At 48.2% G+C, this 17,337-nt stretch overlaps 1 protein-coding gene across 3 annotated transcripts in view; it reads right to left on the bottom strand.

The window, feature by feature from the left end:
- The window catches only part of CACNA1I (calcium voltage-gated channel subunit alpha1 I), a 164,814-nt gene extending 150,553 nt beyond the window's left edge, over positions 1–14,261 (bottom strand). The window contains exons 1-3 of one of the 3 annotated variants that reach the window (XM_033057832.1): positions 13,779–14,261; positions 13,596–13,629; positions 561–862 (exon numbers count right to left, since the gene is read on the bottom strand). In XM_033057832.1, coding sequence (XP_032913723.1) covers positions 561–841 — 281 coding nt within the window. In that variant the 5' untranslated portion in view covers positions 842–862; positions 13,596–13,629; positions 13,779–14,261. Of the gene's footprint in view, positions 1–560; positions 863–13,595 lie in introns of all 3 variants that reach the window. The other 2 variants (XM_033057833.1, XM_033057834.1) reach the window with 2 other exon arrangements.
- Positions 14,262–17,337: the final 3,076 nt, after the last annotated feature.

Genomic DNA, 17,337 nt, shown 5'->3' on the forward strand with positions numbered 1-17,337 from the left:
TGGAGCACACACTCCCCATTCATTCCTGGCCAGACATCACAAGACACTGGCAGGAGAGTGACATGTACTAAATGGGAAGGCAGGGGGTCACTCAGGATTCCCTGCAATCAGGGCTCAGGAGAGGTGGTTCCCTCACTAAGGGCAAGGTGAGCTCTCAGTAAAGCCTGTATTTTCAGACACCTCCACCATTCATTGCAGTCTGAAAAGCTCCTGGGCTTTCCCTTGCCTGTCCCAGGCAAAAAAGGAGCTGGAAAGGGGAAGAACAGACCTTTCTTATGTACCTCTCCTCACACCTCCACTCTCCCCACTACAAGTCCCTGTGCCTGAGGCTGTCAGCACCTCCTTCAGAATTCCCTTCTTTCATAAACAATTCATTTTGATCACACACTAAAACAGCAAAGGCTCTGTTTAAACACAAGCAATGAACAAAGAAGGTCGTTAAATGTGTAATAAAAGTTATTCCTTACCTGCAAGGCACCCCAGAAGGGCAGGATGAGGGGAGAACAGGGCAGGAGGGAGCCAGAGGCAGGGAGGGAGAAGGGGCAGCTCAGAAAGGATATGGGTTGCACACCATTTTGATGCACCAGCTCCGTGGGCTGGTAGTCTGCTTCAAGCAGAAGAAGACAACTGGAGCCAAGTCTGGGTAGGGGACATCAGGGTCTGGAGGGGAGGTGACTTCTTCATCCTCCCCCAGCTCCAGGGAGGACGGTGGCTGCTCCGGTGGTGTTTGTTGCTCCGAGATCCCCAGATCCACAGGCTCCAGTGGGCAGATGGCAGAAGTGTGAGGGGGCTGTGGGCCTGCAGGCCAGGTGGAGGGAGGCTGGGGAACGTACTCTGCCATGCCAGCCACAAGTGAGAACCCCTGGAGAGGAAGCATGAAGGAAAAGTTAAATCCCACAAGGAATCAGCAGCAAAAGCACAGCACATCTGCGCTCTCCTAGCAAGTCCAGAGCAGGGGAGAGATACAGGACTGATGGCTCTGACAAATGATAAACCATTTGGTGCTGAAGTTGTTTCAAGCTCCTTTCTGCCCTTCACTCTCTCCACCAAGCCTCCTGTGGCTACTCCTCCCCATCACCATTTAAACCATTCCTGTAACCCCTGAGGCACCTGTCAGAGTGCTGCACCATCTCAGAGGATGGTGCCAGCTCTTTTGGAGGCAGACTGAGCACCATAACAGAGCACAATATTTTGAACAGTATGGGCCCATACTGATACAACAGAGCCATCCTGCTCTTGCAGTCCCTTACAGAGTCCTGCCAACTCCAGGTTCAGCTTTGCTGGCCCAGCTCTCCCACCCAAGGGCACTCTGGGCCGGCCCTGTGTCACACCACTGCATAGACTCCATCAGACTGACACTGACCCATACACAGCCGTCACCCATTCAAACAGCAAGCTGTAACACAAGCCAGAAGTGGGATTAAACATTAAACACCTTTTACTCGAGCTTGTTGAAGCTCTCTGATGCTGGACCAGTGAAAACATCACAAACACAAGCTGCAAAAGTCATTTCACTAAACAGAATGGTCAGAGAGCATGGGTAAGCATGAGAAGAGCAGGTCTCAAACTCACTGGCAGCTTGTGCTGGTGTCGGCTGGGGAAGGGTTAATTTTCTTCACAGTAGCTGCAGTAGAGCTGTGTTTTGGATTTGTACTGGAAACATTGCTGATAATACCAATGATGCTGAGCAGGGCTCACACAGCATCAAGGCATTTTCTGTTTCTCATACCACCCCACCAGTGAGCTGGCTGGGGATGCACAAGAAGCTGGGAGGGTTCACAGCCAGGACAGCTGACCCTAACTAACCCAAGAGATATTCCATATCATATGACATCATTCTCAGCACATAAAGCTGGGGGAAGAAGAAAGAAAGAAAGAAAGGGGAACAGTTGGAGTGATAGAGTTTGTATTTCCAAGTCAGTGTTACATATGACGGAGTCCTGCTTTCCTGGAGATGGCTGAACACCTGCCTGCCCATGACAAGAGGTGAATAAATCCCTTCTTTTGCTTTACTTGAGTGCCCAACTTTTGCGTTACCTATCAAACTACCTTTATCTCACTTTTCTGCCTTTTTCTCCCTTTTATTCTTTTGATTCTCCTCCTATTCCAACTGGAGGGTAGTGAACAAGTAGCTGTGTGTGGCTTAGCTGCCAGCCCGGGTTGAACCACAACACTCCTGCCCACTGCAGAGCACCAAACTTTTGCTAAAAAACACCACTTTTCTGCCTGGGTGCTGTCCATTCAACAGCAGAGTGGAAGTGGCTTGTCAAACTGAGGGGAATTAAACTCCAAGGCTTGGCTTTGAAGTTGTTTTACACAGACACTCTTAGGAAAGAGAGCTTGGCCAATGACTGCCCGTTTTCTTCCCTTCACCCTGTTGGCATGTTCGACCATCTGGAATGGCCATGCTGCAAGTACAGGTTTAAAAGCCACACAAGAGCCCTCAGACACACTGCAGTACAGAAAGGGATGATGAGCAGCAGGAATGGATGTGTCTGTCTAGACCTCATCTCCTTGCAAGCTGGCCATAGGTTATCCTCCCTGGCACTTATCTCAGTTCACTTTAGGATCACAAAGCCTGTGAGCAGCTCTGTTGACACTGCTCTGCCTTGGCAATGCACCCTTGACATTTCAGCCTGTGACCCTTTTGATGCTCACACTGCTGGATCCATGATCTCCAACGTTCTCCACACCACTCATCTGTCAGGCTTGCCAACCACTCCACCTTAGGTTGCAGTGCCTCATCGTTCCCAGATGAGACCCTGGAACCTCTGCCTATCCTGTTTTCTCAGCCTCCTGCTTTCAACACGCGCTTTGATTCAAAGCTTTGCTTGTTCTTCGAGGCTTGGTATTTGTCAGAATAAAGAGTAGCAAGTGCAGGGGTTTAGAAAGCAGACATAGTGTCCCTTAGGGGATAGCAGAGAGACTCTTCGAATTCATTATGCCAAAGGCCTGCAGCTATTGGAAAGAACAGATACCACGTCCCCTGACTGGCTTGGGGATGCTGTTCATAATTTTTTTAGCCCTGTGAAAAAATTGCTAGTGCATCCTTCTCACCATCTATCACTGCTGTTTTCAGAAAAAAATTTATCAGATTTTTGACTCTGGGCACCCATGACAACTACTTGTATCACCTTTTCCATTCCCTGTTCCCACCAGCTCCCCATTGCCTGCTCGGAGCTGGCTCCCTTGCAGGCTATTAACATGCGGTGGCTGAGCCCAACTTCCCTCCCGTTACAGCACAGAGGAGAAAGATTAGCAGAGACAGCCAGGAGGAATTACTTATTATGGTGCTCAGAGCATGCACACTGATGAGGGCATGACAGTTCCAAACTGCAGCATACAAAGCTTCATAATTACCAGTACAACTGAGAAAAGGAATGGGAGAAACAACCTCATCAGCATTTCCCTGCTTTCCCTTCAGCAAGCATCCAGGGCTTTTTCTCCATCTCACCACTGCTGGATGCAGCTGGGACTTAGGGATGCTGCTCTGCCCATGTGAAGCACACAAGCACAAACTGGGTAGTGTGTATATCACAGACAGTTCATCACACTAATTTATGCAGCTCAGATTGACTCATTAGGGCTCGTATGGACACAGGCCCAGGTGAATCCCTTTGGAAGTCCTGAAGCTAAATACAGTCCTTGAATGACAGCTGCCCCACTGGAGATGTGAGTAATACCCATTGCCTTCCTGAGATTAAATCCTGTTCTGCCTCCCAAGGCTGTAATCACAATGTATTTCCTACATTAAGCAGGATTAATATTCTGTGTCAAAAGAGAGAGAGGGGAAATCAAGCAGTGGGGCACTTCTTCACACAGTCAGTCCTCCCACCTCAACTTCAAAGAAGAGTAGAGTCGTTTTTCTGCCAGAGATAGGTCCAGGGTTGTCTCCACTACCATTTCAGATGTGGAGGTTAGAACCAGCTATTTCCCCTATTTTGGTCCGGCTGCAACACTCATGCAATACTGCTATTTTCTCTTGGCATGCAATCACTGGCCTTCCCTTGCTGTAGCATTTCTCTAACTTGGAGTCAGCCTGCTACAGTATTTCAACCCAGGGGAGCCCTGTTTAAATCCAAATGAGGAATGAGTTCGGCAAATACATTTATCTGCATACACAGGAAAATACACATCAATGGAGAGGGTTCCTATCCAGATAAAAGGCAGTTATAGTATGACTCAACAGAATTATAAATCTCCAGAATTTTTCTTTGGGATGCCTCTAACCTCCCCCTTGTACAGGTGCAGCTTACCGTGAAAAGGCAGTACAGGAGAACAAGGATACAAAACAATGGTTATGGGGTGGCCAGATGCATGTTCTTCTCACTCAGCCTTTTGCTCAGCAAGCCTAACCCCAGCTGGTGTGACAAGCCAGACCCATCAGAAAAAATCAAATCCTCCCCACCCCAGACTTACCTGGCCAAATGTCCCCAAACACACAAAAACATTCTGCTGCAGAAGTCACATACCACTGGAGAAGTGATGCTACACCAGCTGCACTTTCCTCCCAGGGGAAGGGAAGTTATTTGAGGGCTGGCAGCTCCTCCTGCTTCTCTCCCTGCACAGCCTGTGCCAAACCCTTCTGTGAAGCCAGGTCTTAAGTCTGCACTGTCCATGCCCAAGGACCATTTAAAACCACCACCATCCTGAGCTGAGCACCCACTGGTGCTGCATCCGGCACGCACACCTGCCCTGGACATGTGTGCTGGCAGGGAGCTCGTTTCCTTGGCAAGCACAAGGGAAGCTGACAGCCTCTGGCTCAACCCTTCCCCAGAAACACCAGGTCCTGCCAGATTACTGAGGAAGAAGGGAGAAGGATGCTCTGAAACAGCAAGAGAAGTTGCGGAGTTAATGAGAAGTGGAAATCAGTTAGGAATAAAAGCAGAAAATATCACAATGAAGAAGTGCTACAGATTAGGGGTGTCTGTCCAAAAAGGCTGATGTCACCTCCTAGCAAGCATTGCAGAGGTCTCTGCTCAGACACACTCCTTTAGGGCTGCAGCCAGCATCCCAGGCCATGACCTGCCATGACCAAGCCAGCCCAAGGTGTCCTGCAGGCACCATGCTGCAGCCAAATCAGCCTCCCAGCTCCTTACCACACCCTGGCAGCATGCAGGGGTGAGGGAGGGCTGATAGGACCTTTACAAGGCTCATGCAGCCCTTTCTGGACTATTGCAGTTTGATATTGAAAGAGCCTTTAGCAGCCAGCCAGGAGAGGGAAATACCAGTGAGAGGTCCCTAGAGCACTATCCCAGTGCTGGAGAGTCCAGCGGGATAGAACTCCACTCTCATGTGGGACCATCCTCAGAGTTCACCTTCCCCACCATCATCCCTAACCCTGTATCCCTTGCCAGCCCACACTGCCTCAGAGCGGTTCCTTCCTGCCCGCACACTGCTCACACAGACAACAGTGGGGTCCACATCAAAAATGAAAGGGCAGAGTATATTTCCTTTAAGAACAGCTCAGTGTACACACAGTACCTCCCATTCTGAGGGCACACAAGTTCTTTCCAAGCCATCCATCACCATCAGTCACCAGTTACTCAGAAGCAGCAGGAAGCACAGCAGCCGCTCTATCCTGCTAACACCCTTGCAGAAGAGGGACAGAAATGACAACCTCCAGCTGATGTTGCAGGGGAGAGCAAGATGGTCCTATTAGCTGGAGCAGCACCTGAGGCACACATATTTATTTATTATCTCCAAACATCCATCTGAAAGTTGACAAGCATGTGGGGGGGGCACAGCTTTTGCAGCCAGCTTCGTACAGGCCCAGACTTATTTAAGGAGGTCTCTGGCTGTGTGGCACATTTAGGAATGTGGGCGGGTGACCCCGTTCAGCAGCCGTGTGAGCCTCCCAGGGTGCTCTGCTGAGCACAGCGGTGAGCCTGCTTTTGTTTGTTGCTATAAGGGGCAAGCGCTACCTTTGATGCGTGCGTCTGGCTGCAGCGATGTGTTAGTCATACAGGTTTCACATTTGGAGCATTTGTCATGGTACAACATAATTAGTAGTACCCAGCTCCTTCTGTGTTTGTGTTCATCTGGCACTGGCGTGTTTTTCTGCCTGTTCATGTAAGGCAGCGCCTGTTCTCATCTGCTTGCGTGTGTATGGGGTTTTATGAGTGACAGTAAGGAATAGGGTCACTTTTCTTAGCACTGAATTTCAAACAGGAGCTTTTACATCTCCTGTTACATCATCTCAGCACCTCCAAATGCAATGGAATGTGGCAGAAACTCAGCAGGGAGTGTTTCAAATGGTGCCCAAATTCCTTGCTCACAGATGCTGGTTTTCCCACACGCCCCTGAAGAACAACATCCATGGCCTGCACCAGAGCCAAGGTCTTCCAGCTTCCCTGCCCTGGTCAAATGCCCATGATCTGTTGCCTTTCAGCTGCATGCTGATTGATTGCTGTGCCTTCTTTCCACACCTGCTATTATCCTCTGCTAGATTTGCAGATTTGCTCGAGTGCTTGACAGACTCACCCTTTTTACCCTGGTCATTTTGCACCCCTCCTCCTGTTCAGGATGGGAAGCAGAAGAAATTCTTGCATCCCACTGAGCCGGGGAAGGAGCAGTCCAGCCAACACAGGCCAATAAGCAAACTGTCTGTCCTGAAGTCTCCAAAATACCCTGCCTTCAACCTGTACTGCAGGCAGCACTCTGCAGCTGTGGAAAGAGTAAGCCCTGACGTCCCGGACACTCCCACCCCCACCATCACAGTCAATGGCCAATGTACCACTTTCCTGTCCTGTGGCTGGAATAGCCCCATCCTGTTTGTGCTTCTGGTCCCTGCCCCTGGCACAGCAAAGCAGGGATCTGCTTACATTGCTAAGAAGCCTTTGGCCAAGCCAAAGGAGATGTTATGGAGACTGGTAAAAATTTTGCTGGAGAGATGGAGGGGAAAAAAAGTCAACAAGAGAAGAAAAGGCATAGGAGTAATATGGTCACTTTGGGTGTAGTCGATACAGAGGAGAAAGTTTTCCACTGGAAAATCATTAACTATGTGGAGTGGTTGAGACTCAGATGTGAGTGCTGCTGAATACCCAAACTTTATCCCCCTAGCCCCCCAGAGAATATGCATACTTATTTACAAAAAACCATTTTCATTTTTGGTGTTCCAAGTGAACAGGCTCTAAAAATCTCCTTCTGAGGATGACTCCATACTGCAATAGACCGATCTATGTGGCACTCTGTCCCGAGTCCGTGTTTTCCCTTTCAAACCTGCCCCACTCTCCCTGCGCACTGCTCTGGTCTGCACAGCTCCCAGCAATTCCTCCTCCTCCTCGTGCGCACGGACACCTTCCAGGTGAGAGGATTCCTGTCATGTCCTCTCGCTTAAAGCCACCGCTCAGCCAAGCCGCAGGTCTCTAGCACTTAATCCTTGCTCACAACTGAATGCCCTTAGCCCCGCGCCGGGAGCCGCCCGCCCGGCAGCGCCGAGTGCCGGGCTGCAGCCCCATGGCTCCTGTTGGCCCTGTCACGCTGCCAGCCCATGGTTCATGTGCCATCTACCGTCATAGCTCGGTCTTGTGGCGTGGGCCGTCCCTTCCTTGCCCCTCACCAGCTCATCAGACCCCATGTTTCAGATTTTTGATTGCTTCTAGATGCATTAGCTTGCATTTTTTCTAAGATTAACCTCATTAAGTTATTTTCTGCCCATGTTTCTGACCTTCTTAGTACCCTTTGTTTTATTTTACTGCATCTCCACTGGCAGGCAAAAAACTGGTTTATCATCACCAGGGAAGTCATTAATGTGCTGTTTACTCCGTCTTTCAGGTCAAAAATGAAAATGGCAATTAAGACTGTCAGATGAGGATGATAAAGAGGAAGATAGTGATGTCTAAGGCTACCAGCAATGATGGCTTTGAGGCCGTCCTCACACCCTTAGCCCTTGATCCAGATCCTGAAGTGCTAGCAGGAAAGACAAAATGCACAAATACCTCAACTGTGCCTCCAAGAGAAGCCCACGCTGGGAGAGCAGAGCTGCAGCTCCTGCCCACCACAAGGACAGGTGCCCAGTGCTGCAGCTGCCAGCATTGCACCTGGACAACTGGATGGAAAAGGGCAACCTGGGGCTGCTCCCACACAGGCTAAGACAACAGTGAGAAGCTTTGCTGTTTCACACCATCCTTCCTGGATCAACCTCTCTGCCCTTTTTGTCCGATCCCAGTGCCCAGCCAAAACCAGTGTCTCCTCAGGACCTGTTGGAGTGAGAGGAAGCAGGAAAACAGCAGCACACAAGGAGTGGGGAGACCCCAGGAGACTCCCTAGTCCCTGTCACAGCACAGCACTGAATGCAACTTCCCATTTCTGCACAAGCATCCTCATCCCACCTCCAGACTTTTTCCCAACTGACTGTCACCACTCACATCTCACATCTGGAAAGGAGATCCCCTGGGGTGAAAATGGAAATGGGGAGGTGGAGACAGAAAGCAGCACATCTAAAGGGAACACAATATGAAGAGCTTTAGGGAGCATCAAGAGTTACATCTACAACCTCTCTCCTCCCTAAAATTACTGCTCCCCCTCCATCCCTCCAAAGCAGATAATCTGCATAAACACAACTACGCATTTGGAGCAAACTAACTCTTGGCAAAAACAAAAACAGGAAGGGAACTGAAGCTATGTGGAGTGTGATGATGCCCCAGGCTCTGCCTCCAGAAAGGAGAGAGGATATGGGAAAGACGTGTAGCTATGAAGATGGGAATCTTCTAGAAGCAGAGAAGAGACAATGTTGCTAGCTCTTCTGCAAAGGCCTACAGGCTGTCCAATCTCAGGTCAACAGATGGATCAGGACCTTGTGGATAGCTCCTCTGCATCCCACATTATTTGATTACTGACACTGCTACTCATTTACATAAGCTTAAAAGTCCCCTTCTCTCCCTGCTGTCACCAGGGGAAAAAAAAACCCAACCAACCAAACAAAAAAACCCAACAAAACAACAACAACAAAGCTGGGACAGTTGCTTGAATAGCAATCACTGAAAAGCAGTAAAGACACCAATGCAAGCATATCTAACCACAGACTTGAAATGGATCCCTAAAGTCCAAGCCAAATCCTTGCAGCCTTGGCAGAAAACTCAGTCTTATAAAAGCCCATAACAAGTTACTCTGCCCCCTACCCATGCCCACCCCCACTGCCAAACTCTGCATAGGTTTAAAGGCAAAATAAAGGGGAAAACATGCCCAAGGGAAACAAGAAATTTAGGGCATCAACACTGCCAGAGTCCCCACTTAGAGAGGAGATGCAACAAGGTGGTGCTGGGCACACTACACGCTTGTATACACATGCACACATTTGCAAACACACACATGCAGCAGCAGAAAAAGGACACCATCCACTCCTGACAGTCTGACCTGCAGAAAATTCCATTCCTAACCTCTGTCCTGGAAGGCAACTTAATTGAGTCTGTCAGATACACACACTAAGCCAACACCTGAGAAAAGTTTAACACCACTAACGCCATCTGTGCTCTCTATACAGCAGAGTTCTTGTAGCCACAGCTAAACTCTGACACTGCAGAGAAAAGAAATATAAACCTTCCCTACCTTCTGCTCCCCATCCCAATGATCATACAAGACAATCATTTCAGCAGTCACATCACAGCAGTAAAATCCCTGGCACTTGTCACTTCAGCAGCTACCAACAGTACAGATCAACAGCTCCTCTCCATCCTGTTCAACCCCACAGCCATAGCCCCAAATCCAGTAGTTTCACAAGGATATGCCCTTTGCTTGCCCTCCAGGGATGCCCCCATGAAGCTTTACATCAAGGCACAATGGAGCAGGATGTGGTGCCCATGCTGCAGATGATGGCTATTGTCAAAAGAGACCAGCAGTATCCTTGGTACTGCTTTTTTTTTTTTTTCAATACATGCACACATTTGATAAGAGGGTAACAACCTTTGCTTTTGAAGGCACCCTTCCAATCCTGCCTTGATCACACAGAGATAGGGCTTGTGCACTGCATTCTGCAGGTGTTGGGAAGCACAGGCTACTGCAGAAAACACCAACAAGCAGGATTCCACAACAGGAGCCTACAGCACATCCACTCACCCACAGGCTGCAAGGACTGGTATGAATCTGCCAAGCCCCTGGTGACAGCCTGGTTTGGCCCTCACTCCTGCACCGCCACAGCAGCACACACCTCCCGTTCAAGGCAAGACAGAAGGCATTTTCTGACATCTTCTCATTGCAATTAGTCCCTGATACACTGGGCTGATTGCTCTTCAGGGCACACTGCGGTGCTTCAAACACCGGGGCCTGACAAGTACCAGGAGAGCAAGTATATTACAATGCTACTGGATTGATTTATGCAACTTGAGTTATGATTAGAGGGCTTAAATAAATTTTGTACCAGTGTAAGACATTTTTTAAACCACTAGGAGACTTCTAAGAGCTTCAAGGTATGCATTTCAGACACAGATGAATAAACTAAGGAAGCTGTCTCTATTAGATCATTATAAACAACAGTGGAACTCTGAATAACCGACAATAAACTCCTACTTTCCAAGGGCAGTTTGGGGTTTCACACATCTTGAACACCCTTCAAATCAGTCCTACATTATCCCATCTAATACATTTTTTTAAATACAACTAAGAAATGGTACTGCATGATCTTGCAGATCCACTTGTACCACTTGATTTCTGAGCCCTTCTATTAACTCAGAGGTTCTAGTAAGGCTCTGGGCAACTGCAGAAATTCACTGCTTGCTTGAATGTGTAGGACTGGGACTTTGATTTAATAAAAGATTAGATTTATTTTAAAATACCCCACTCTTTTAAAGATTCCTAACGCTGTGTGTGCTTTTCATGAGTTTCCAGCTGTAGACACTTGTTCTCTTTGAGAAAAATGAATAAAAATTAGTTTCAACATTTTTTTTCACCAGGAAAAAAAGCTGACCAAGCATATGGCTTCTTTGCAACACAGCCTAGAATTGCAGGCTTTTCCAAAATCAGAGGTGGCCAGGGCTCAGCATAAGCCACCCTGGTGTGGGACATCCTCCTGCTGTGCTTCACTGTCAATGGGACAAAGCAGGGCTCTAATATTAAACAGGGCTGTAGGCTGGCACCATGCCACAGTGGGCATTGACACAGCAAAACAAGCAAGCCCAGGACTACAGGAGGTGACAGAACTGCAGCCTGGGGCAGAGGTGCATTACTAGCCCTTTGAGGATGCTCAGGACTGGATTCAGCAAGGAAGGTGCTACTCTTGGTGCGGGCAAGAGTGAGGACACGGGAAAGCTCACCCAGCATTGTAGGTGCACAGTGATAGGCCCCAGGAAGCTCAGCTGGTCTCCTCATACCCCAGCCAAGACCACTTGTCTACTCAGAAACACCCACAGGCAAGCACTGAACTTGTGAGACGGCATCCCCCTCACAAAATGTTTCCCCTCACTCCCTTGGTGACTGTGGGTGCCCTGGCCCCGCATCAGCCAGATCCACAGCCCGAAAACACTCCCAAAGCAGCAACAAGGGGAGGTTTCAAAAGATAAAACATGAGACAGGTTGGCATAACCCCCTTTATAATAGGCACTGTCAGATTGATCGAGGCTTCACAAGGCAAATCCCTTAGATGTGGCAGATCAAAGCTGCTTCTCTGTCCCCCTGACTCTCCTCTGAGATATTCACTACCAGATCTCCTGGCAAGGCACGTGTGCATCTTCTGGTGCATTGAGGTGGCCACTGTTTAGACACAGCTTTCCAGTGAGATCTGCAGGAAAGCTGCTTTTTCCCCACCTTCCTGCTGCAGTCAGGGCCAAGGCTTTCCCAAACAGGTACTGCACCCTTGCCCAGTCAGCCTGGTGCAAGCAGCCTGGCAGTGGGCAGGAAATCCAGTGTGATGCCCAGACTCCATCCTTGCCTGCCTCCAAGCTCGCCTGGGAGAAGCTCATGGCACTTCACTGACAGGCATGCGCTGCTGCCCTTCTGAGGGAGCTCACATCCAATGCCCATGCCATGAAACTATTTTGTTATTTAATGGAGAAAGGAATAAATGCTCTCAGTCCCTTGCAGGCAGCTGCCTCCTGCCTGAGGCTGTGTGCCTGCCCAGACCTCAGGGAGAGGGGTTGTGTGCTGGCTGGGGGAAGAGATGCTCAGAAGGTATCCTTAAAATATAAAGGGGAAGTGGGGCAGAAATGAGGCTCTTGGATTCCCTTTGCAGTGCTCTGAATTAAAAGTTTCTTTGCAGGTAGGGTGTTGAGAAAAGAATGTGCTTGAGAATTTCTTTCCACTGATAGAGAAGCTTACCCCTCAGAGTTAAAACATCAGGGGGTTAAGGGAGATGGAGAGTCAGCAGACCCCTTCCTTCTTTCAGATAATAAATCCTCAGTCCCCAGCCCAAATTCAAGACCAGGAGCTCCGCAATAGCACACAGAAACAAGTGACAATTTACGTAGCAGTCTTCTGAGCGACAGGGACACAAAACCAGTAGCAACCCCCAGATCAATGAGAAAAACACTTGCTCTTAGTAGAGAGAAAATGCACAACAAGTTCTGCTTTAGATGTTTACCATTTTTCTCCACAAAAATTTGCAGGGAAATTATACCTTTTTTTTTTCTGTCTGGCTTTTTATTTTTTTTAAGCCACTGGTACTGTTCACAAAGCTGTTGTTACCAAGAAGCAAAAGGTAACCATCAAGAGGCTTACGAAAACCAGTACTGGCAGAAAATATGCCTCATAACTGCTGGCCAACAATGTCTAACATTATTTCTGTTTCTCTTCTTTTTTAATTCTTCTGTTTCCACCCCCCTCCACCCCCACACTCCAGCCAACAGCTTTCAGTGATGTACAGAAGATGATGCATTTTTCTATATTAAAGTACATCCCATTCTGTGTCCCTTTTCAGGATGTTGCACATGCAATTGAAATGCAGTAACAACCATAAACAAAACAAGAAAAGCCAATTTATGAGACCTGAATCCAAGACTGAACTCTTGCTTTGGGGGGAAAAAAAATACCCCAAACCCAAGAAGACCCTAAACAGTGAGAAGGTTTTAGGAAAAGTTATATATTTACAAGTCTCAGGCAGTTACCTCTCCAGGGAGGAGATTTTGTAACCCTCCCTCTTTCCCACCATCCTTCCCCATCATAACAGAACAAACTAAGCAGGGCTAAATTTGAAATTCCTGGAATTATTCACACTCCTTGTATCATTTATAGTCATGTATAAAGAGCTGCTGATTATCTGTGAGATACACATTCCCTGCTGCAATTGCTCATGGACGTGAGCTACTGGACCCACAGTTGTTCCCTTTCTGCCACCACCACTGCCCAAAACACACAGCAAAATCAATTATTGCTACTTGTTGGGTAAACAGAGGCAGTCTCACATACATGGGTGCTGCACTCAGACATACACGTACCACCGGACATGCACACAGAAACAACTTTCCTCTCTGGGAAGACAGAATTATTCACATTTGCAGACATGTCTACCCTCAGCTTTTACTTCTGTCAGAGAGGAAACAGGTATGAAACAGAACAGGAATGATGCAGGTACATGGGTGGGCGCAAGTTTTCTATTAAAAGGACAGCAAAACCAAGCAAAACGAGACAGACACAAGGTTAGCCAGGTGTGCATGCGTCTCACCTACCTTTGCATGGAAAAGAAATCTCCCAGGGAGAAGTCTCCAAGTCAGAGAAGCAAAATAAAACAATAATGAAGATGCTTTGAAAAAATACCCCCACGAAGGAGAAAAAAAAAAAAAAAAAAAAAGGGCCCCCCCCCACCTCCCCTCCTTGCACACAGGCACGCTCACACGCAGACACACACACACCTCGGTGCCCGGGGTGGGGAGAATAGGAGAAAAAAAGATCAGGATCAGCTGAGTGATGGGGAGCAAAGAACCTGCCGGCGAGAAGCGGGGAGTTGTGTTAGATCCGTGCCTGCAAGGACTGAGCGTGTGCAGGAAGGAGATGGTTTAAAAGCAGAATACATGGTAAGAAATTGTGGCTGCTCAGGCTGGAGTCTGACGCTCTGGAGTCAGGGCAAACAAAAAGAGGTTTAAAAAAAAAGGACTTCTTCCTTCACAAGAGGGCTTGGGGGGTTTTGCCTCTGTGTGTGTTTCCAGGCAGGTGGTGTTAAGAAGTGACAGAAGCTTCCTTCCAAAAAGACCAGAGAGAGGGTCAAAATAATTGCAGGACGCTGAGAGGTGATGGAGGTGTGGGTGGGGGCAAGGTTAGCTATTCCATGGTGGGAAAGTGAGGAGGAAGGGCTGGTGAGCGCTTTCTGTCTCGCTCTCTCTCTGTCTCATGGTATGTTCACCAACAGCTTATGGAGCGAACTGCACACAGAATAACTGTACAGGCAGAGAGGGAGAGTGAAACACCGTCCTTACAGTGACACCAAATGTCTTTAGGGGAACCTACAATTAGAGGCACAGAATGCAGGAATTCTTACAACACAGGGGGAAAGGAAGAAATCTCCTTGCACACCATCACACACCTGCATCCACACTGGGGTCTCAGGACAGTTGGTTTGCCCCTGCCTGCAGCTCACTCATCCTTCATTTTCTGATGGACACTGACTTCAGCATGCTTGCCTTGAACTTTTAAGGATGTGCCCCTCTGCAGGCCACAGATCAAGCAGGTTAGAGAATTATCTTTTGGGAAGAGTTAAAAAACAAACTAATAACGTGCCCCGAAAGTCCTTTCCTCAAAACCAATCCCTCCTCTTCATCCCATACTACTCCCATCCTACTGGAACTCAGAGGGTGGGAACAACTCTCTGCAAATTAGTTTTCTATGGCATTTTGTGAAGCCAGGGGGAAATGAGAGGAGTGGATAACATGCAGGAATCCCACCTTCCAATGGTTAGAACAGAGTTCAGCCTCCACAAGCTTCATCTGATGGAAGGCCAGCACAGCCATCTGTCCCCACTGGTCCCATTCTGTGGCTGAGCAGCCCTACTCCACATCAGCACAGGCCCCTCATTCTTGAAGCATCAACCTTCAGTTTTCCTACTGGGGATCTCAAGTCAGCTCTGGGAAAGAGACACTAGAGGAAGCCAGGACAGTCCTCAAGGCTTTTTGTGGGTTTTTCTTGTTCAGACCAGTACAATTCCACATGTTCTGAGACAGAGACATTCTTCTTTCTACCATGGGCATATATTGTAAATAAGCAGCTAAAAAAATGCCCAGTTGCCAGCTAGGGTATGATACATCATATACTGCAGCCTAGAAGTTCCTCTGCTTCCTTGCAGGGTTCCACAAAGCCTCTCCAAACCCTCCAAACCAAGACAAGTCCACTCCAGCTGTCACAGACTTTGCAGTACATGGCTAGAACACATCTAAACTAAAAATGACTGGGAAATCAAGCACTTTCATCATACTTGGATGTTAACTCCCCACAGCAAGGCAATAGAGTAAGCACACCATCTGCTAAAGTCAGGACCACTCTGGTTTTATCTCAAGGTAGCTCACACATGTTCACAACCTAGGGTGAAAAAGTCCTGTAAATATCCTCTCCAATTCATCTCTGTGTGGCTTGGTTTTTCTGTGCCAGGGACTTGAGGGAGGTCAAGGAGCCTCTAGCCACTTACATCACATAAGCCAGGCTCCTTGGAGCTTAAGCAACATGGTTGGCATCATCACTGTCTCTCACGAGGCCCTTAAAAGGCTCTTGAACAAAGACAATAGCTGCTTTCTGCTTTTAATGCAACACTTCTGTGTTTTTTAAAGTGTCTAATCTTGTTACCTCCCCTGAAAGGTAAACTCATCCCTTAGAGGATCCTCAGGCTGCTCCGAAAGTGCTAAAAAGAAAAGAGCAATGTTATAAATGACAGGAATGTTGTGAACATCAAAAGTTACCCAATTAACAGCTTCCATGAAAAGCAGCTCTTCCTTGGAGAAGTCCAGCATGTCTTTTTTGGTAGCTACTGTCCAGGGCTGCAGTTCCATGATGCACCCATGCATCTTCCACAAGCTGGAAAGATATTTTTTTCCCAGGATAATAGTTTTCTGTGGTGGTTAGACCTTTCCCTGCACAGGGTCAGAGCCTGTTTGTATGGGAGCTGTGCAAGACACTATCTCTGGCTGCCTTCAGTTGCAAAGATGGTTGTGGTTACCCGGAGTTCATTGTCCTGCTTGAACTGGAAGGCTCCCATCAGCAGCAGGGAGCTCATCCACAACAAGAAGCCCTTGAAAGTGAAGGATTTTGTGACATACCAACCTCAGCTTCTCCGTGTGATGGGGATATGGTGCTGGGCAAACCACAGACCCACAGTAGAGTTTGAGGTGATACCAGAACTGTGTGAGTGTCCCAAAAGCTGGCTGAGGCACATGCCCAGACAGATCTCTAGACAATCTCTCTACTCAAGTGCCAGCCTACTCTTCCTCAAGCAGTTCTGGGCAGCCCCATAAGAGATTTACTCCTCTCTAAGGGCCCCACTAGCACCACACAGCTAACATGGAGCAAACACAGGCTCCATTCCACACACACACCTACCTACACATGCCTTCCCCATTCCTGCAAACAGAGGAGGGGCTGGCTGACCTTTTAGTCCCCTCTGCTAGCAGGTCCACTCTGTGCTGCCAAGGTTAATCTCTGGTTTCTTCCTCACCAGCTGCAAGACACTCACCACTCCCTCTCTTCATAAAAATCATCTATTATTCCTTCCCAAGAAATAGAAGGGCTTCAATTCTGTCCCAGAAATGATGAATCTGAGCATTATATGATTTCAGATGCCTGTAATTCACCAACAAGCCCCTTCAGGGGAAACAGGGGAAAATGCAATTGGATTTATTCATGCATGAATATCAAATGAGAAAAAGAGAATGAGGAGGAAGAGGGCAGGAGAGAGAGGGAAAGGGTGAGACAGGGTGGAGAAACAGGGCAGTAAGGAGACGCAAAAGAAACAAAATGTTAAAGGGAGATGAAAAGTACATGCAGAAGGGCACAGGAGGATAGAGGCACATAAACACACGCTTAGGACAATCTGTGGGTCATCTCTCATGTCTCCATCCCAGGATCATGTGTTTGCCTTCCAGCATATCCACAGCACAGGGATAAAAAGACATTTGAACTCTCACTCAGACAAATCCTCCAAATTGATAAAAATATGCAACAAGCCTGGGAGGGAGAGGGAAAGGGGTTAGCTGGGGAAATGGAGTCATGCCATTCAACACATCACAAATTTGGAGCTGGTGAAAAGAACAGGCCCAGGGCAGCTCCTGCTCCAGAGCAGAGCCCATCCATCCCCACACCCCTCCTCATCCATACATTCTGGACAGGATTTCATGGGCTTGCTGGTGCATACACCACAAGTATCCCTCCAGAGGGGCAATTCCAAGCCTTCAGCTGGGAAGTGTTCCCTCCCTGAACAAGGCCCCTCTCTCC

This window comes from Catharus ustulatus, chromosome 4, assembly GCF_009819885.2.
Source record: "Catharus ustulatus isolate bCatUst1 chromosome 4, bCatUst1.pri.v2, whole genome shotgun sequence".
Taxonomy (NCBI): Eukaryota; Metazoa; Chordata; class Aves; order Passeriformes; family Turdidae; genus Catharus; species Catharus ustulatus.